Below are 20,689 nucleotides of genomic sequence, written 5' to 3'. Positions count from 1 at the left end.
TAAGTGGATGTGTGCAGTTGACATGGGGACAGTCATGTCAAGGACTCCAATGTCTCAGTCCCATGGGAAATTGGTAAAGCCTTCCCCATGCTAGGCTCAGGGAAATGGCAAAATCTTTCCTCCTGGTCTGAGTCTGAATGTTGATAGTGTGTGTCCATCTTAGCTTCCTCCCCTAAGATGTTTACTATCTGAAGACTGCTCCCTTATAGAGACAGCTCCTATGAAGACTTCCTTGTTGAACTGTGTACGATAAACCTACCTCCTTGTTCAGCTGTGTGCCACAACCGCACCTCTGTATTGACTGTATAGAAAAAGTTTGGTGAGCTCTCTGGGTGCTGTGATTTCTCCACCAGAGAGCCCAATCCACTAGATCCCAGATTTCCTGTGTGTCCATGTGTTTATCTTTTTATTCATCCCCCTCCCCACCCAGATAGGTCAGTTGCTGAGGCCATTCACGGATATGAAGAGTCTGGGGTGATGGAGACTCTGTCACAAACAAAAACAAAAACCATAAATAGGGCCAACAAGGTGGCTCAGAGGGTCCAAGTGCCTGCTGTATAAACCTGATACTCTGAGTTCCACAACCCATGGTGTTAAGATCTCTCTCTCTCTCTCTCTCTCTCTCTCTCTCTCTCTCTCTCTCTTTCACACACACACACACACACACACACACACACACACACACACACACACACACACAGAGACCATACTATACAATTATACACTATCCCAAATACATACACAAAACTATGGTAAATAAAAGTTGCTTTGCTCAAATAAACCTGGTATTATACTTTTTCAATTTGACTTGATCTGGCTGTGTCGGTGGAGAAACCCATTATTTGGGGGCAGAAAATATATTAATACCCTTGCTAAAGACCAATGTCCAGTTTCCAACACCCACACCGGGAGGCTCACAACTGCCTTTAACTCCATTTCCAGGGAACTGATGCCCTCTTCTGGCTGCCACTAGCACAGCACTTGTGTGGTGCATGTAATAAACAAACAAACAAAAAATCTTTAAAATGGGCAGAAGTGCTGTGGGATGTTCTGTATGTCAAATGTGTTGCTCTGATTGGTTAATAAATAAAACACTAATTGGCCAGTAGCCAGGCAGGAAGTATAGGTGGGACAAGTAGGGAAGAGAATTCTGGGAAGTGGAAGGCTGAGTCAGGGAGATGATGCCAGCCTCTGCCATGACAAGCAAGATGTAAGGTATCGGAAGGCCGCGAGCCATGTGGCAACTTATAGACTAATAGACATGGGTTAAGATAGAAGAACTAGATAGCGAGAAGCCTGCCACAGCCATACAGTTTGTAAGCAATATTAGTCTCTGTTTACTTGGTTGGGTCTGAGCGGCCATGGGACTGGTGGGTGAGAGAGATTTGTCCTGACTGGGCCAGGCAGGAAAACTCTAGCTACACAGAAGATATTTTAACAGTAATTTTATTATCTATCTATCTATCTATCTATCTATCTATCTATCTATCTACCTATCATCTATCTATCTATCTATCTATCTATCTATCTATCTATTTTGAAACAAGTTTTCTATAGTTAGCTGAGGTGGTGGAAAGCCTTTAATCCCAGCACTCAGGAGGCAGAGGCAGGAGGATCTCTGTGAGTTCCAGGACAGCCAGGGCTACACAGAGAAACCCTGTCTAGAAAAAAAACAAAAAGGAAGAAAAAGAAAGATAAAAGAAAGAAAGGCAGAAAGGAAGAAAGTTATTTCACACTAGCAGCACTTACACCCCCCCCCCCAACTGAGACTGTATCTCAGTTAATAGAGTGATTGTTTAACATGCATGAAATCCTGAGTTCTAGTTCCTGTACTTCAGGAGCAGGTGTGATGGTCCCTGCCTGTAATCGCATCACTAGGGAAGTGGACTCAGAAGGATCAGAAGTTCGAGGTCAGGTCTGTGACTGTAGTTCAGAGGTAGAACTCTTGCCTAGTATGTGTGAGGCCCTGGACTCCATCCTTAATGTTGCCAAAAGGTTGATAAGGAGGAGGAAGTTGTTCAAGCTCATCCTCTGCTATATAACAAGTTTGAGACAAGCCTGGCAACCACAAGGCTCTTTTCTCAAAAAAAGAAAAAAATAATCCCCAAACTGAAAGCAACATAAATTTCTTTTCTTTTAATTTTCTCTCTTTCCTTTTTAGTTTTCTTTTCATTTTTTTCTTCCTTTTTTTTTTCAATTTTTCTTGTGTCCCTCCCCCCTTTGTCTTGTGAGACAGTCTCTATATATTGCCCTAGCTGTCCTGGAACTCACTATGTTGTTCAAGCTGGCCACAAACATTCACAGAGGTCCACCTGCCTCTGCTTCCTGAATGCTAGGATTAAAGGTGTGTTCCTCCATATCAGATTTCTATCAACAATACAGTAGTTAAATAAGTCATGTATATTCATAAATTGGAATGATGTCATGAGACAGCATTAATACATGACAAAAGGATGTAAAATATGTGAACCACATAAAACATGATGCACTTAAAAACATGGTTTCTCACCCAGATACCTTAGAGAATAAGGATAACCCTGAAGGTCACTGACCTCCATTTGTTAACAGTAGCATGCCAGCTAAGCCTTTTCATTTTCACAATCCTCTTCAAGCTGGTGTAGTACTTACTTTTCAGGAGTGGCTCTGTGTAACATTTATTGGCCTCCTGAAATTCATTTACCTCCCTTTGAAGGTACCTTAAAATTTATGAGCCTGAATGTAGCCATTCTAAGACCATTAGTTATGTTCCTTATGAGCTGCCTGTTTTTTCTTTATGGTTCTTAGTTGTTCTTTTGCAGAGCTACCAGTTTAAGTCATGCTGGGATCAAGAAAAATGGGCCTTGGCAGTTCATGTTCCTGGAGTTGTATCCATGCCAGTGAATGCCCACATGCTCCAGAAGAGAATTTGACATTGCTGCTGCTATTGTTGCTGTTATAGCAGTAGCGGCCACAGCTGCTACTGTTTCTGGGATTGCCATTTCATAATTGGTTACTACAGCCAGCACAGTGGGGACCCACAGCAAAAGTAGCTACCATAGTTAATTAATCTTTCATTCTATTGGACATGATAAATTTTTTTTTTTTTTTTTTTTTTTGGTTTTTCGAGACAGGGTTTCTCTTGTGTAGTTTTGCGCCTTTCCTGGAGCTCACTTGGTAGCCCAGGCTGGCCTCGAACTCACAGAGATCCGCCTGGCTCTGCCTCCCGAGTGCTGGGATTAAAGGCGTGCGCCACCGACGCCCGGCTGGACATGATAAATTTAATTCAATAGTTATATACAGTTCGATTGGCTTTGAAAATTATAAATTTATAAACTCAAGATCCATTTGCTTTTGGGAAACCATCTTACAAGGACTCCAATTTGCAATAAGGCTCCTTAAGGAAGGGAATGGCTCAGTTGCCTTTAGCCTACTGGCTATGGGTGGGTTAGGTCTTCTGTTGGTCTTTTCTGTGTCGAACACACAGATTGCAAGCCCAGTGCCACTGTGAGATCTTTGGCAGCAGTTAACCTGCAGCTCATACACGATTGAACCTGTATGATAATGAGTATTCAGAGACGGGTAATGTCTGGGGGGTGCTTACCAACCTAAGACAGAGTGCCTGTGTGGCCTGGGCATGTGTCTCCATGACGGGTAAGGTGATCTGCTGACATCCCATGCAACCTAAGTCAGAAGCTCATTTTCTAGTAAAAGGGGGACCTGTAGTTCCTGGACCCTGTTTTGGGTAACTGTTGCTTTGCTTGCTGACCTTGACCTTGATATCCTCCCTATGCTAATTCCCTGGTTCCGGGGATCCACCCTCCTGAATGTTTAAGGGAAGTTCCTTGTCTGTGTATCCTGCATAATGGGTGTTAACAGCTTAGATGCAAGATTGTAAAACTTCAGGAGTGATCTTATGCTCTCTGGGGTTCTCCCACTGTGCTGTAAACCTGTATTTAAGACCTCCTCCTTCCATAAATGGCATTTGGCATTTAAAAACAAAACAAAAACAAAAACAAAAAAGCCAGCTGCAGGAAGGAGGGGCTTGGACCTGCCTCAACTGAGTGTACCAGGCTGGCTGACACCCCATGGGAGACCTTGTCTTGGAGGAGGTGGGAATGAGGGGAGGATTGTGGGGGAGGACTGGGGGATGAGAGGAGGGAGGACAGGGGAATCTGTGGTTGGTATGTAAAATCAATAGAAAATATCTTAATAAAAAATTTTTGTTTAAAAAAATGACAATTTTTAACCTTTTAAAAGATGTTTTATTTTATGTGTATTTTGCCTGCAGGTATATATGTGAAGAGTGTACATTTCTGGTGCCTACGGAAGTCAGAAGAAGGCACAGATACCACTGGAATTGGAGTTACAGGTCTTAATCTCTGAGCCATCTCTACAGTCCTAGTAGTGACTTTCTCTTTTGTTTTGTTTTTGAGACAGGGTCTCTCTGTGTAGCCTGGCTATTCTGGAACTCACTCCGTAGACCAGACTTGCTTCTGCCTCCCCAGTGCTGGGATTAAAACTGTGCACCACTACTGCCCAGCTTTATTTAGGGCTGGTAAGATGGCTCATATGTTTTTTGTTTTGTTTTGTTATTTTTGAGACAGGGTTTCTCTGTGACATTTTTTTTTTTTTTTTTTCGAGACAGGGTTTCTCTGTGTAGCTTTGCGCCTTTCCTGGAACTCACTTGGCATCCCAGGCTGGCCTCGAACTCACAGAGATCCGCCTGGCTCTGCCTCCCGAGTGCTGGGATTAAAGGCGTGCGCCACCAACGCCCGGCTCTCTGTGACATTTTTAATAGTAAAACATTGAAAATAAATTAGATGTCCAAAAGGAAAAAAAAAAAACATGGTTTCTGAGGGCTCTTCTATGAAGTTCAATATCAACTACACCATCATAGACCTGCAAGCTGGCTACCTTAGACAAATATAGATCTTATGATGGTAGTAAAGTTTTTAATTTTTTTCATTTCCTACCCCTCTCTCTCTTTTTAATTAAAATTATGTGTTAATTTGTGTGCATGTATGTGGCGGCACACATTTCATGGCACAGATGTGCGCTCTGGGGACAATTTTGGAGAGTCATTTTTTTCCTTTCACCCTGTGGGTCTCAAGAGACTGAACTCAGGTTGTCAAGTTGGGCAGCAAACACCTTTACCCATGAGCCACCTCACCAGCATTAAGATTTCTGTTTTTTCTTTTTTCTTTTTGAGAAAAGTCTCACTGTGTAACATTACCTGGCACAGAACTCATTTTTCTAACCAGGCTGGTCTCAAACTCACAGAGATTCACCTGCCCCTGTCTCCCAAGTACTGGGATTAAAGACATACTTCACTACACCCAACCCTCTAATTTTTTTTGTCAAGATTTATTTTTATTTATGTGTATGTGTGTGTGCGCCACACATGTGAAGATACCCATGGAGATCAGAATTGGGTGTCAGATCTCTTGGAACTGGAGTTACAGGCATTGTGAGCCAGTAGACATGACTGCTGGTAACTGAACTCAGGTCCTCTGGAAGAGCAGCAAACATTTTTAACCACTGAGCTCTCTCTAGCCTTCCATTGCCCTCTTTTGTATGCCCCCCCCCCCCCCCCCCGCTTCCAGTTGATCCCCTGTGTCATCTCAAATAATCCTCCTACTTTCCTCTGTGTGTGAATGTGTGTGCCTGTGTGTGTCCTAATTAGTTGAATTAAGGTGACTTACAAGTGTATAGGCAACTTCCCAGTGGCTACTCCACTGAAGGATATCTTTTCCTCTCCCCACAGCATTCATTAACAGCTTGTAGACTTAGGGAGAAGAAAGTCCTTTTGAGCTGCACTCTAGTAATTACATTCATGTTTGCTTTTCTTCCCCCTTTGGGCGTTTTTGAGACAGATCTTAGGAACTGGCCTGGAGTTCATTCCATAGGTCAGCCTCCAATTTATAATCCTCCTTTCTCTGTCTCCCAGATGCTGGGACTCCACGTGGTGGGTTATAGTCATGTACATATATGTCTTTGGTCTCCTTGGGCATCTGATGTATGTGACATCTTAACTCCTTTCAGTATGTGAAAAGGTTGAAGGGAAGGCATAGAGTTTTCTCTTTCACACAACACAAAGTGGCTATGGAGATGAAATTGACATCTTCTTTGGAGTGAAGGAATTCATAAGGAAATCTATATTTCCAGGCAAAAAAAGCCTTGCTGCTTAAATATCAACAACACCCTGTGAGTTAAAATTCCAGTTTTGACAGACAGACAAATGGGAAGAGCTTGTCCTGAACAATCTTGGTTTTTTTCTAGTACACAACTTCAAAGAAGAAACACAGACTCAGCCTAAACTGTTCTTTCTCCATTTTGCTCCAGGAAGTTATTAAATTTATTTATTTACTCTGTCAATTTCATACACGTAAACAATGCATATTGATCATATTCACCCCCATTATCATCTATCACCCCTCCACTCTCACTGGCCCCTTTACCCACCCCAGTGCTTTGTGTGTGTGTGTGTGTGTGAGAGAAAGAGACAGACAGAGAGAGAGAGAGAGAGAGAGAGAGAGAGAGAGAGAGAGAGAGAGAAGACAAAAATGTATGGTGTTTGTGTATGAGTGTGTGTGAAAGAGATAGTATGAGTGTGAGTGTGTGTGAGAGGCATGGTATGAGTGTGAGTGTCTGTGAGAGTGAGTATGAGTGTATGTGTGTGTGTGTGAGAGAGAAACACAGAGTTTGTGTGAGTGCATGTGAGTGTGTGTGTGAGATAGGACACAGAATGTATGGTGAGTGTGTGTGTGTGTAAGAGAGAGACAGCGTGTGTGTGTGAGAGAGAATATGACTGTGAGTGTATGAGAGAGTGTGTGAGTGTGTGTGAGAAAGAGTGTGTGTGTGAGTGTGTGAAAGTGAGTGACTAGAGGAGTGTGTGTATCTGAGGATGTGTGTGAGAATGTGAGTGTGTGTGTTTGTGTGTGTGTGTGAGACAGAGAGACAGAGACAGAGTTCATGTGTATACAAGAGTTTTCTATTCCCTGACTTTTTTCTATTTCCCTTGAGGCTAAAAGCAGAACCAGACACCAAAAGACTTCTTTTTCTTAAACTGGGACAGAGAGATCACCATCATCTATAGTTGAGAGAACTGAGAACTTGAATTGCTGATGTGGAACACAGCCATCACTGTCTTCATTAGAGCAGCTTTGAGGACAGGCAAGAACGCCTCAACAAGGCCCAGTCTGTAGACTTTTGCTTGTGGAAGAAGGAGGGCTTGGAGGGTATGAGACCCTCACCTGGAACTCAGCTGCCCCCACCCGAACCTTTCCCAGGTATCTGCAATTCTGCTCCATCCTCTTGTGGTGTCTGGAGGTGCTGGAGCATAGAGAAGGCAAAAGCAAGTAGCAGGGAGAACTCCGTTTATGCCACTGTAGGGAAGCTGTCTGGAGAGCCCATTTGTTGATGTGGTTGTTGGGAGGGTAACCTCTTACTTGGGTTCCTTGAGTAAGCCCAATAAACCCACTTACTCAGCACGCCAGACTTGGTAAAATTGGTCTTTTGTCTGCTGGTGGTGCCTTACGTAGGGCAAGCAAACATCTGCTCATTTCTTCCCAGCAGAAGTACACACACTTGCTTATTTAGATTTCCTGATGGACTCCAACATGCAACCTGCTCACACTCCCTAGAATGATGTTCTCCCCTGCAGTTGATACTCCCAGATACCCCTCAGGGGTAGAAGAGGGAGCATGAGAGTTTCCCTCAGTCCACTCTCCAACATTAAGGCATTTAACCAATCCAAATATAGGGAGAAGCAGTAATGAAGCCAACAGGAGGCAAGAAAAGTACTTACCAAAACCAGAAAGACTAACCCCGCAGTCAGAATCTTGTAGCCCTTCAGTTGCCGCGCGAGCAGATCCATGCAGCCCAGACTCCGGTCACGTTATTAATACAAATCCAGGTCTCTCACATAGTATCAGAAGTTTAATGGGTCCTACCATCATAAAGGAGCTGATTCACTGTGTCAACTTCCAGTTTCCTGAGAAACTGTCACTTGACATATGTACCTGCTGGCAAATAGAGGAATCAGACAGTAGCAGCAGCAGCGGTGGAGGGTGGCGAGGTCGAGCTGGCTGGACGACATAGGTGCCGAGGCAGAATTCAGGTGGAAAAACAGGAGCGTTATTCACATCTGTACTTCTGTGTGGGAAGGCTCCAGGCACACAGTGAGCCAGCAGGAAGGTGCGCCCAATAGTGTTCCCCATCCCAACCCCCAGACACCCTCAGGGAGCAAAGGGAAGATATAATTTTTTTTATCTTTGTGAATATAATTTATATTTCCATTTTTGAGTTTATAGATAATCTCTTTTTAATTAAAAAGTGTTTTGTTTTTTTTTTTTGGCCATTCAGTTCTTTATTAGACCATCAGGTATTTTAGACAGACACAGTATCACAGCTTCACAGGGTTAAACTAATGCAATATAAACAAAAGTAACACACCTTAAAATAATATTCTACAACAGAGAAAGAACAAAAGAAAAAGAAAAAAAAATCCTGCATTGTTACAGGGTTTTACATAACGTTGAATGCTTTCTATATTCTTGGAGGAGGTCTGGGTGGCTGTCATGAATTCTACCATGAAGTCTGGTTACTGCGTTGTAACTTGGCTTTTTTTTTTTTTTTAATGCCGAATGCTGTTTATTGAAGGAGGGAAGAGGTCTTAAATACAGGCTTACAGCACAATGGGAGAACCCTGGAGGGCAGAAGTCCACTACCAATGTTTTACAATTTTTCATCTAAGCTGTTAACTTCCATTATGCAGGATACACAGACAAGGAGTTTTCCTTAAGCATTCAGGAGGGTGGAACCCGGCAGGGAATTAGCATAGGGAGGACATCAAGGTCAAGGTCAGCAAGTAAGGCAACAGTTACCCAAAGGGGGGATCTAATTTTTACATTTCCCCCTGGGGGCTCTGGTATAATATCTGGTTTAGCCATAAGAAGTGGGGAAGGGATGGGGAGTCTGTTTCCATGTGCATACCCAGTCAGTAGGCTAGGAAAGGTCTAGTTGTTAGGAGCAGCAACCACATTTGGAGTTGATTATACTAGCATGCGAATCGCATCGCAGTTAGTGGGGAGGAGGCAAGGTAGGCTGGAGAGCCAGACCCAGAAGACATTCTACTCGAACAAACGGGTGACGAGGTGGAGGAAGAAAAGGCAATGGGGTGGGGAAACCCTGTCAGAGTGGAGCTCCCAGAAAGACAGCAGAGAAAGAGTTGGGGAAGGGAGAGAGAGAGGAGAGAGGGGGGAAGAGGAGAGAGGAGAGAGGAGAGAGGAGAGAGGGAGAGAGAAAGAGAGAGAGAGAGAGAGAGAGAGAGAGAGAGAGAGAGAGAGAGAGAGAGAGAGAGAGAGAGAGAGAGAGCCAGCCAAGGCTGCTGTGGTTAGGGGTTGGAGTGTCACATTTGGATGAGGGTTGATGCATTTTGAAAGAACAGGATATTATCTGTATGTGTCCAGATAATAGGATGAGGAGGTATTGGAAAGAGCAGGCATCCTCTTACAGGTTTCGTGTGTTTGTTTGTGTGCATGAACGTCTCTGTGGAACTGTATGCCACTTGCATGAAGGTGCCTGCGGAGGCCAGAAGAGGGCGTCAGGTCTCCTGGGGCTGAGTAACAGGCAGATGGGAGCCCTCTGACATGGGTCCTCCACTACGGCAGAGCTACTCTTTTTTTTTTTTTTGGGTGGGGAGTCCAAACTGTGGTTTAATTTTAAAATCCCAATTAGGATTTTTGCTAAGGTAGAACACCCAGAACGCTACACTTTTTGCTTCTACACTTGCTTTTTTTGGTTTGTTTAAAATTTTCTTTTCATTTTATGTACCAACCGCCATTCCCCCTCCCTCTCTCCCCTTCTCCTGCTTCCCTCCACCCCAGACCCCATCCACTCCTCATAGGGTGTAAGGCCTCCCTTTGGGAGTCAACACAGACTGGCATTAGACTGGCACACCACGTTGGGGCAGGACCAAGCCACACCCCCTCCCCACTGCATCAAGGCTGAGCAAGGCATCCCAGCACAGGGAATGGGCTCCAAAAAGCCAGTTCATGCACCCAGGATAAGTCCTGGTCCCATTGCCAGGGGCCCTACAAACAGATCAAGAAACCATGCAGGTTCCTTGGCTGTCAGTCTAGAGTCTGTGAGCTCCCACGAGCTCGGGCAGCTGTCAGCAGAAGCATTCTTACCTGCTGAGCCATCTCTCCAGCCCCAAAGGCAATTTTAATGAGGTCTTTTTGAAGGACTTGAGGACCGGTCACCAATTTAGGGAGCCTCCTCTTAATATCTGAGGAAGAATAGGGTATAAAATAAATATGTACATATAATTTTCCAGCCTCAGTAGTTGGACCTAAGTTCATGTACTTATGAAGTGCCTCCATAAGGCAGTTTATAAAGGGATCAGCCCTCTAAGGGATTGCTTGGATTTTATTTATTTGTTAATTTTACTTATTTTAAAGGGACAGGCCATCACTCAACATGTTATATCTGACACAGAGAACCAATTCCAGCACTCATGGCTCAGATCAATTTTATCAGTCACCCTTTCTTCACCATGGCTTGATCCTGATCCACAGTCAGCAGGCAGAGAGAGAGAGAGAGAGAGAGAGAGAGAGAGAGAGAGAGAGAGAGAGAGAGAGAGAGAGAGAGAGAGAGAGAGATGGTCTTTTGAAACCTCAAAGCCCACCCCTGTGACACATTTCTTCCAACAAGGTCACACCTACTCCAACAAGGCCACACTTCCTAATTGTTCTAATTCAGTAGTTCTCAGCCTTCTTAATGCTGTCACCTTTTACTATAGTTCCTCATGTTGTGGTGACCCCAATCATAAAATTATGGTTGCCCCTGAACAGAACATATTAAATATCAAAGAAGAGCACACATCTTTAATCCTAGTACTTGAGAGGCAGAGGCAGGCAGATCTCTGAGTTTGAGGCCAGCCTGGTCCACAAAGTGAGTTCCAGGACAGCCAGGACTGTTATACAGAGAAACCCTGTCTTGAAAAAACAAACAAACCAAACAAAAAAAAAAAAGACATGAAGTTGGGAAGAGATGGAAATGGACCTGGAGGAGTTAGGGAGAACAGGAGAGGGGTGAATACATCAAAATATATTACAGGTGTGTATGAAATTATCAATAATTAACAAAAACATTCCCTACATATGCCTATACGGAAATAAGTAAATGTTTCAAAAAGGAAAAGAAATAGCGCCTTAAAAAGCAAAACAAGCCGGGTGGCAGTGGCACACGCCTTTAATCCCAGCACTTGGGAGACAGAGCCAGGCGGATCTCTGTGAGTTTGAGGCCTACAGAGCAAGATCCAGAACCAGGACAGGCACCAACACTACACAGAGAAACGCTGTCTCGAAAAAAAACCACACACAAAAAAGGCAAAACAAAACAACAACAAAGAAAGTAGCAACTAAATTTTAGTGTCCCTACCACGTAGCCGTATTCAAGTGGCAGCAATTTTCTCCATATGCCTCAAACTTGTGTAAAAAATTAATTCCTTGATTGCCCTCCCATCCGTCAGATGACTATGATGTTTGTGATTTTCCTATAAGTTTTATATTATCCTTAAAGTACAATCATAACACACACACACACACACACACACACACAGATACATTACACACTCTGTCTTTCCCTGGTTTCAACAAAATAAACAGGTGATACTATACTGGGTATCTTTCCTTCTGTAACTTGCTTTAAATATAACAATATTAATTATTATTGGTGTGTATGTGTATATCTGCCACAGCATGTATGTTGGGGGGCAGGCAGAGGACAACTTTGGGAAGTCAGTTTATCTTTTCATTTGGTTGAGGCCCTGTTTCTCTTATTTCTCTACTGTCTAGATGGCCTGTGAACTTCTGAACGATTGCCCCCTCTGCCTCCCCATTTCTCTGTAACAGTACTGGATGACAGATGTGGGCCACAGCACCAGCTCTTTTTATATGAGTTGTCAGGCTTACCTACCAAGTTCTTTCAGCAGCCACAAGCCTTGCCTTTACCCTACTTGTTTTAAGATTTATTTTTGTTGATAAATGTAGTTCTGGTGTAAGTCATTTGATATGAGAATTGTTTTCCAGTATGTGGACATTTACTTCTTTTTTTTGTTTGTTTTTTACATTTATTATTAAGAGATTTTTCTATTCATTTTACAAACCAACCACAGATCCCCCCTCCTTCCTCCTCCCACTCCCCAGCCTTGCCCCCCCAACCCACTTTCCATTCCCACCTTCTCCAAGTCAAGGTCTACCATGGGGAGTCAGCAGAGCCTGGTACACTCTGAGGCAGGTCCAAGCCCCTCCCCGCCTGCACCAAGGCTGCACAAGGTGTTACACCTTAGGCACTGGGCTCCAAAAAGTCCATGCACCAGGGACAGATCCTGATCCCCCTGCCTGGGGGCCCCACAAATAGTTCAAGCTAAACAACTGTCTCACATATCTAGAGGGCCTAGTCCAGTCCCATGGGGGCTCCACAGCTATTGGTCCACAGTTCATGAGTTTCCATTAGTGTGGATAGTTGTCTCTGTATGTTTTCTCATCATGATCTCGATGTCCCTTGTTTATAGAATCCTTCTTCTCTCTCATTGATTGGATTCCTGGAGCTCAACCTGGCGCTCGGCCATGGATCTCTGCATCTGCTTCCATCAGTAACTGGTTGAAGGCTCTATGATGACAGTTAGGGTATTCACTAATCTGATTACTGGAGTAGGCCAGTTCAGGCACCCTCTCAACAACTGCTAGTAGTCCAAGGTGGGGTCATCCTTGTGAAGTCCTGGGAACTTCCCTAGCACCCTGTTTCTTCCTATTCCCATGATGTCTTCATTTATCATGGTATCTCTTTCCTTGCTCTCCCACTCTGTTCCTGTTCCAGCTTGAACCTCCCATTCCCCTATGTTCTCATCCCCCATCCCTCACCCTCCGTTAACCCCCTCACCCCAGTTTGCTCATGTAGGTCTCATCTATTTCTCCTTCACTGGCCTATCTATGTGTCCCTTCTTAGGGTCCTCCTTGTTAGTGAGCTTCACTGGGGCTGTGGGCTGTAGTTGGTTATCCTTTGTTTTACATCTAGTATCCACTTATGAGTGAGTAAATACCATGTTTGTCCTTTTGAGTCTGGGTTACCTCACTCAGGATGATATTTTCTAGTTCCACCCATTTGCCTGCAAATTTCATATCATTGTTTTTTTATGGCTGCATAGTACTCCATTGTGTAAATGTACCACATTTTCTTTATTCATTTTTTGGTTGAGGGGCATCTAGGTTGTTTCCAGGTTCTGGCTATTATGAATAAAGCTGCTATAAACATAGTAGAGTGTGTGTCTTTGTGGTAAGATTGTGCATTCCTTGGGTATATGCTCAAGAGTGGTATAGCTGGAGCTTGAAGTAAATTGATTCCCAATTTTCTGAGAAACCACCATACTGATTTCCAAAGTGGCTGTAAAAGTTTGCACTCCCACCAACAGTGAAGGAGTGTTCCCCTTGCTCTGCATCCTCTCCAACATAAGCTGTCATCAGTGTTTTTGATCATAGCCATTCTGACAGGTATAAGATGGTATCTCAGAGTCCTTTTGATTTTCATTTCGCTGATGACTAAAGATGTTGAGCAATTCCTTAAATGTCTTTCAACCATTTGAGATTCTTCTCTTGATAATTCTCTTTTTAGCTCTGTAGATGTAGAATGTTCTATAAATATCTATTAAGTCCATTTGAGTCATAATGTCTGTAAGTTCCCTTATTTTTCTGTTAAGTTTCTGTCTGGCAGACCTGTCCACTGGTGAGAGTGGGGTGTTTAAGTCTCCCACTACTAGTGTATGGGGTTTGATGTGTGATTTAAGCTTTAGTAATGTTTCTTTTACAAATGTGGGTACCCTTGTATTTGGGGCATAAATGTTCAGAATTGAGACTTCATCTTGTCGGATTTTCCCTGTAATAAATATGTAATGTCCTTCCCGATCTCTTTTGATCGATTTTGGTTTGAAGTCCCTTTTGTTAGATATTAGGATAGCTACACCAACTTGCTTCTTAAGTCCATTTGATTGGAAAATCTTTTCCCAGACTTTTGCTCTGAGGTAGTATGGTGGTATTTTAATTGTACTGAAATGTGATTTTTATTGTATGTTAATAAATAAAGTTGCCCCAGGGGTCAGAGCTATTAGAGCCATAGCAAGAGCGTGGAGGTGGTGGCACATGCCTTTAATCCCAGCACTTGGTAGAAGAGCTAGGTAGATCTCTGTGTGTTCAGGGATACAGCCAGCATTGGAGACATATGCCTTTAAGACCTGGAGGGCGGTACTTACAGGCAGTGATGAGGCAGTCATGTGTTTGGGTTTACAACCAATGAGAAGGCAGAACAGAAAAACTATTTAAAGACAGACACACAGGAAGTAGCTCTCTTTCGGGAAGCTAGGAGCACTGCAGGAGGTAAGATTTTAGCTCTGAGCTCTGACCTCTCAGCTTTCTCTTTTACATTGGTTCTGTGTTTCTTATTTTAATAAGACGGTTGGTTACATCTACAAGGTAGTGTCTGTCTTTGAGGTTGATGTGTGTTTCCTATATGCAGCAGAAGGATGGATCCTGTTTTCATATCTATTCTGTTAGCCTATGTCTTTCTGTAGGCGATTTGAGACCATTGATATTAGTGGATATTAATGACTAGTGATTGTTAATTCCTGTTTTTTTTTTTTTTGGTTTATTTTTTTTTTGGTGGTAGTGTTCTTCCCTTCTTTGATATTTGTTGCTATGGGATATTCTATTGCCTGTGTTTCATGGGTGTATCTAACTTCTTTAGGTTGGATTTTTCCTTCTAGTGCTTTCTATAGGGCTGGATTTGTGGAAAGATATTGTTTAAATATGGTTTTATCATGGAATATTTTGTTTACTCTGTCTATGGTGATTGAGAGTTTTGCTGGGTATAATAGTCTGGGTTGGCATTCATGGTCTCTTAGTATCTGCATAACATCTGTCTAGGATCTTCTTGCTTTTACAGTTTCCATTGAGAAGTCAAGTGTTATTCTGATGGGTCTGTCTTTATATGTTACTTGGCATTTTTCCTTTGCAGCTTTTAATATTTTTTCTTTATTCTATATATTTAGTGGTTTGATTATTATGTGGCAAGGGGACTTTTTTTTTTAATCCAGTCTATTTGGTCTTCTGTAAGCTTCTTGTATCTTCATAGGCATTTTCTTCTTTAGGTTGGGAAAGTTTTCTTCTTTGATTTTGCTGAATATATTTTTTGTGCCTTTGAGTTGGTATTCTCCTTCTTCTATCCCTATTATTCTTAGGTTTGGTCTTTTCATGGTATCCCAAATTTCCTGGACCCACAAGCCCCACCTCATCCAAATCCCACCCACCCTCCAAGACTGCAACTGCTCCCTGAGACAGAGCCTGCTAGTGTTGGTTGGACTAAGAGGTGAATCTTTGTCCTCATAGCTGAACACCTCAGCCTCTAGGCTTTGGACCGCCCCCACACCACCACCTATTGCAGTCCTAGTTTCAGGCTGATAAGCAGGTCTCCTGCAGACAGGTTGGACTAACACCTCCTCCACCAGACTCTGTAAGCCACAAGCCCCACCCCTCCCAAATCCAACTACCCTCCGATAATGCAGCTGTTCCCTGAGACAGAACCCACAAGCACTGATTAAACTAAAATCTGCCCCCGAGACAAAGAGTCCATCAGCACCAATTAGACCAAGAGTATCAATCAGACACAGACACCATTTGCACCGAGTGGAGAAAGAGATAGGTAGACACCAGTGCAAAAATACAGTCAACAACATAAAGACCAATATGGCACCATTCAGAACCTAGTGGTTCTACATCAGCAAGACCTGAACATCCCAACGTAGAATAAACAGAAGAAATCAACCCTAAAAATGACTTTAAGAAGATGATAGAGGTCTTTAAAAATGAAATGAAAAATTCCCTTAAAGAAATGAAAAATTCCCTTAAAGAAATCAAGAAAAAGACCAACAAAAAATTGGAAAAAATCAGTAAATCCCTTGAAGAAAGCCAAGATAAAACAATTAAACAGGTGAAGGAAATAGTGCAAGATTTGAAAACTGAAATTGAGACAAGAGAGGACACAAACTGAGGGTATGCTGGAAATATAAAATCTGAGTAAGTGAACAGGAACTACAGATGCAAGCATAACCAACAGAATGCAAGAGATGGAAGAGAGAATCTCTGGCACTGAAGATATGACAGGGGAAATAGAATCATCAGTCAAAGAATATCTAGTTCTCTTTCTCTTATTTTTCAAATAATTTCATTTTAATAATTAATTATAGTTAATTATAACATAAAATATAATATAATACATAATAATATTATCATATGTGTGATGAGATATGTTAATAATTAGTAATAATTGTTTTAATAATTTATTTTAAATAATTTATTTCTCTTTTGTCCACATGCACTTGAATTGTTTCTGAAGTTTCACTGTAGAAATACCAAATATTACATTGTAAAAAAAGATTTTTTTTTTTTGAGACAGGGTTTCTCTATGTAGCTTTGCACCTTTCCTGGAACTCACTTGGTAGCCCAGGCTGGCCTCGAACTCACAGAAATCCGCCTGCCTCTGCCTCCCGAGTGCTGGGATTAAAGGCGTGCGCCACCACCGCCCGGCGTAAAAAAAGATTTTTAAAGATTTATTTACTTATTTTATATGTGCGAGTGTTTTACCTGAATGGATGTATGTGCACCATATGCATGCTTGGTGTCTGCAGGCATCAGAAGAGGGAGGGCATTGAATGGATCTTCTGGAGTTGGAGTTACAGATGGTTATAAACAACCACGTAGGTGTTAGGAATTGAACACAGGTCCTCTGCAAAAGCAACAAGCAGTCTTAACAGCTGAGCCATCTCTTCAGCCCCAAGACTTCATCTTCTATTAATCTATATCAATATGATGATTTGGGCCTGTCAAAATGATCAGTTGGTAAAAGTACTTGCCATCAGCCAGGGGATCTAATTTCAATTTCCAGGACTTACATGATGGAAGGAGAGAACTGATTCCCTTATTCTCTGACCTCCACACATATACCCCACCCCAAACATACACAAGCAAATACCCAAATGTAATTTTAAAAAATGAATACAGTGGTTTCTGTGGGAAAGTGCTCTCCTGAATATTTGTTGCTGAATGGCAAGGTTGGACTCTTGGATTCCCCTCACCCCACTGCCACCATCTGTCAGCTGAGGCTTAGGGCTGGAGAGATGGCTCAGCAGTTAAGAACACTTGTTGTTTCGCAGAGGACCAGAGTTCAATTCCCAGCACCCACAGCAGTGGCCTTTAACTCCAGCTATAGGGGCCTCAAAAAATACAGAGCCTCTGATCTCTATAGGCACCTGCACTCATGTGCACATACCTACCTGTGTGTGGACACAAGCACACACATAATTAAGATAATAATAATAATAAATAATAATAAAAAATAAAAAATAAACTAAAACTTTTTTTTCTGTGTATCCCTTGGCTGTCCTGGAACTCATTCTGTAGACCAAGCTGGCCTCGAACTTAAGAGATCCACCTGCCTCTGCCTCCTGAATGCTGGGATTAAAGGCGTGCATCACTGCCCAGATGGAAACTAAAGCTCTTATAAAATGACCAAACTACCTTTCTAGGATTAGAAAAGAAACAAATAGGAAAATAAAAAGGATTGTATTATGCGAATTTTACAGAGAGATATAAAAGAAATGCCTACCTATGAAGTGGGACAGCATGGACAGAGCAAAGAATAGTTAAATAGGCTGAGGATGTGGCCCAGTGGGCCAAATGCTTGTCCAGTGTCTTCATTAGGGCTTCTGTTGCTGAGTAGACACTATGACCACAGCAACTCTTTTTTTTTTTTAATTAAAAAATTTTTATTCATTTTACATACCAACCACAGATCCCCCTCATCCCTCCTTCTGTTCCCTCCAGCCCCCCTGCCTCACCCCCGAACTCCTCCTCCAAAAGGGTAAGGCCTCTCATGGGGAGTCAATAAAGCCTGGTACATTCAGTTGAGGAAGGACCAAGCCCCTCCCCACCGTATCAAGGCTAAGCAAGGCATCCCACCATAGATGAAGGGCTCTAAAAAGCCAGCTCATGCACCAGGGAGAAGTCCTGATCCCACTGCCAGGGGCTCCTCAAACAGACCCAGCTACACTACTGTCTCCTGTATGTAGAGGGCCTAGTCCAGTCCCATGCAGGTTCCACAATTGTCAGTCTAAAGTTCACGAGTTCCTACGAGCTTGATTCAGTTGTCTCTGTAGATTTCGTCATCATGATCTTGACCCTTCCCTTGCTTATACAATCCCTCTTCCTTCTCTTCGACTAGACTCCCAGAGCTCGGCCTGGTGCTTGGCTGTGGATCTCTGCATCAGCTTCCATCAGTTACTAGATGAAGTCTCTATGATGACAGGGTATTCACCAATCTGATTACTGAGGTAGGCCAGTTCAGCCACCCTCTCCACTATTGCTAGTAGTCTAATATGGGGTCATCCTTGTGATTCCTGGGAACCTCCCTAGCATCTGGGTTCTCCCTAACCCCATAATATCTCCCTCTATCAAGATATCTCTTTCATTGCTCTCCCACTTTGTCCCTCCCCCAGCTCAACCATCCCATTCCCTTAAGTTCTCATCCCTATCCCCTCCCCTCTATTGCCCCCCCATCCCCAGTTTACTCATGGAGATCTCATGTGTTTCCCCTTCCCAAGGTAATCCATGCATCCCTCTTAGGGTCCTCTTTGTTTCCTAGCTTCTCTGGATCTGTGGGTTGTACTCTGATTATCCTTTGCTTTACATCTAGTATCCACTAATGAGTGAGTACATACCTTGTTTGTCCTTCTGAGTCTGGGTTACCTCACTCAGGATGATATTTTCTAGTTCCATCCATTCACAGCAACTCTTATAAAGGAAAACATTTAATTGTAATGGCTCATTTACAGTTCTGAAGTTTAGTCCATTATTGCCATGGTGGGAAGCAAGGCAGCAGGTAGGCAGACATGGTGTTGGAGAAGGAGCTGAGAGGTCTTACATCTTGACTCACAGGCAACAGGAAGTGGTCTGAGAAACTGGGTGTGGCTTGAGCATATGAGACCTCAAAGCTCACCCCCACAGTGACACACCTCCTCCAACAAGGTCTTTCTTTCTTTCTCCTTATTATTCAGTCTGGAACTCCAGTGCACTAGATGGCGCTGCCCACATTCAGGTGGGGCCCACTCTTCAGTGAAACATCTCTGAGAAGATCGTCACAGAGAGATCTCAGGCATGTCTCCTTAATTTCAGTCCCATTTATCACATCCCACTTGTTCAGGGTGCTATTTGTTGCTCATGGTTTTGTTGTTATAGTAAAAACTCATTGTCAAGGCCAGTTTCAATGTACAGTTCTTACTATGTTGGCCTACATGAGATCCTGTCTCAGAGAAAATCACTACTCTCGCCACCAATTTTAAGGAGAGTGTTTAGTACACAGGAAATGCCGAATACACACTTGTTGGCAGAGCAAGAAACTCTGATGTTGACATGAGTAGTGTGAACCAAGCTGTTGCAAAAGGAAACAGTACTGAATGATGAACAGGGCCTTGCGAAGAGTTCTTCTGCATTAACAAAAATGTCAGGAGGAAGTTCTGAGGTCAAAGGAAATGTAATTCATGTCAATGCATGGGCTGTCTGTAGTTGAAAATCAGTATTCTATGTGTTGCTGATAGTTTCTGTGTTAATAACTATGTCTGACATTACGCCTGAAAGGAAACAAAAATTTGCCCTTTAAAAAAAAATTATTCTTATTTTTTAAAAAGTGTGCATGTGTGTGTGTGTGTGTGTGTGTGTGTGTGTGTGTGTGTGTGCGCGCGCGCGCTCGCTCGCGCACGTGCATGTATGTGCATATATGTCCACAAAGGCCTGAAGAGAGAAGACACCAAACCCCCTACAGCAAGAGCTTATGGGTTGCCTGGCATGAGTGCTGGGAACCAAACACAGGTCCTCTGGATGAGCACCGCATGATCTCAACCACTAAGCCATCTCTCTAGACCCTCATTCCTTCTAGATCACTGAATACTAGCCGTTCTTGGATGGTTTAGTCATTTGCGATTAAAAAGGTAAAATGCAGTTTTAAAGAACTGCATAATCAGTCCAGAGAGCAAAGGAACAAGCATTGGCCTTGACATCAGAAAATTGAGAGTAGAAACTGGCAACTGGCCAGGTGTACACCTGGAAGCAAGGCTCAACCTCTACGTTTCCCCCATCTACAACATGGAGCTATTACAGGGACATTAAGTGTGTGTGTGGGGGCTATTATGGAGTTATGAACAAGTTTTAGATGAATGTGTATAGATGAAAATGCTCTGAGTAATAAATGCAAAGCTATCCCTAGCCAGCTGTGGCAGCACACAGCTGTAACCTCTGCACTTGGGAGGTGGAAACAAGAGTGTCAGGAAACCAAGGCCAGCCTAAGCTACATGAAGTCCTACATCGAACAAACCAACAAAAACAAACAAAAAACCCCATGTTATTCCTAAGCATCATGAGTGTCTAAGGCCAGGGAAGGCCTTGTATATTTAACATCTCTGAATAACTTTCTCTCGACAATCTTCACTAATTTAAAACTCTTTAGAGACAATCTCACTATTTACCTTAAAATAAAATTCAAGATCCTCCCACTTCACTCCTGAGTATGGGATTATAGATATGCATTACCAGACCCATTTAAATTA

At 42.9% G+C, this 20,689-nt stretch overlaps 1 protein-coding gene across 13 annotated transcripts in view; it reads right to left on the bottom strand.

Moving 5' to 3' along the window:
• The window catches only part of LOC102918621 (NXPE family member 3-like), a 33,882-nt gene that overhangs the window by 11,531 nt on the left and 1,662 nt on the right, over positions 1-20,689 (bottom strand). For 2 of the 13 annotated variants that reach the window (XR_013047702.1, XM_042267671.2), the window contains exons 2-3: positions 16,677-16,818; positions 10,173-10,270 (exon numbers count right to left, since the gene is read on the bottom strand). The exons of 1 other annotated variant lie outside the window; for it this stretch is intronic. Coding sequence is in view for 11 of the 12 variants with exons in the window: in XM_042267671.2 (XP_042123605.2) it covers positions 10,173-10,270; positions 16,677-16,818 (240 nt within the window). In the remaining variant the exon portion in view is untranslated. Of the gene's footprint in view, positions 1-7,786; positions 8,004-10,172; positions 10,271-16,676; positions 16,819-18,808; positions 19,214-20,689 lie in introns of all 13 variants that reach the window. 10 more of the 13 variants (XM_076560706.1, XM_042267673.2, XM_042267674.2 and 7 more) reach the window with 10 other exon arrangements.

The sequence above is a fragment of the Peromyscus maniculatus genome, chromosome 23, assembly GCF_049852395.1.
Source record: "Peromyscus maniculatus bairdii isolate BWxNUB_F1_BW_parent chromosome 23, HU_Pman_BW_mat_3.1, whole genome shotgun sequence".
Taxonomy (NCBI): domain Eukaryota; kingdom Metazoa; phylum Chordata; class Mammalia; order Rodentia; family Cricetidae; genus Peromyscus; species Peromyscus maniculatus.
Note: the sequence above shows the minus strand (reverse complement) of the source record. Positions and strands in the feature narration are given on the sequence as shown.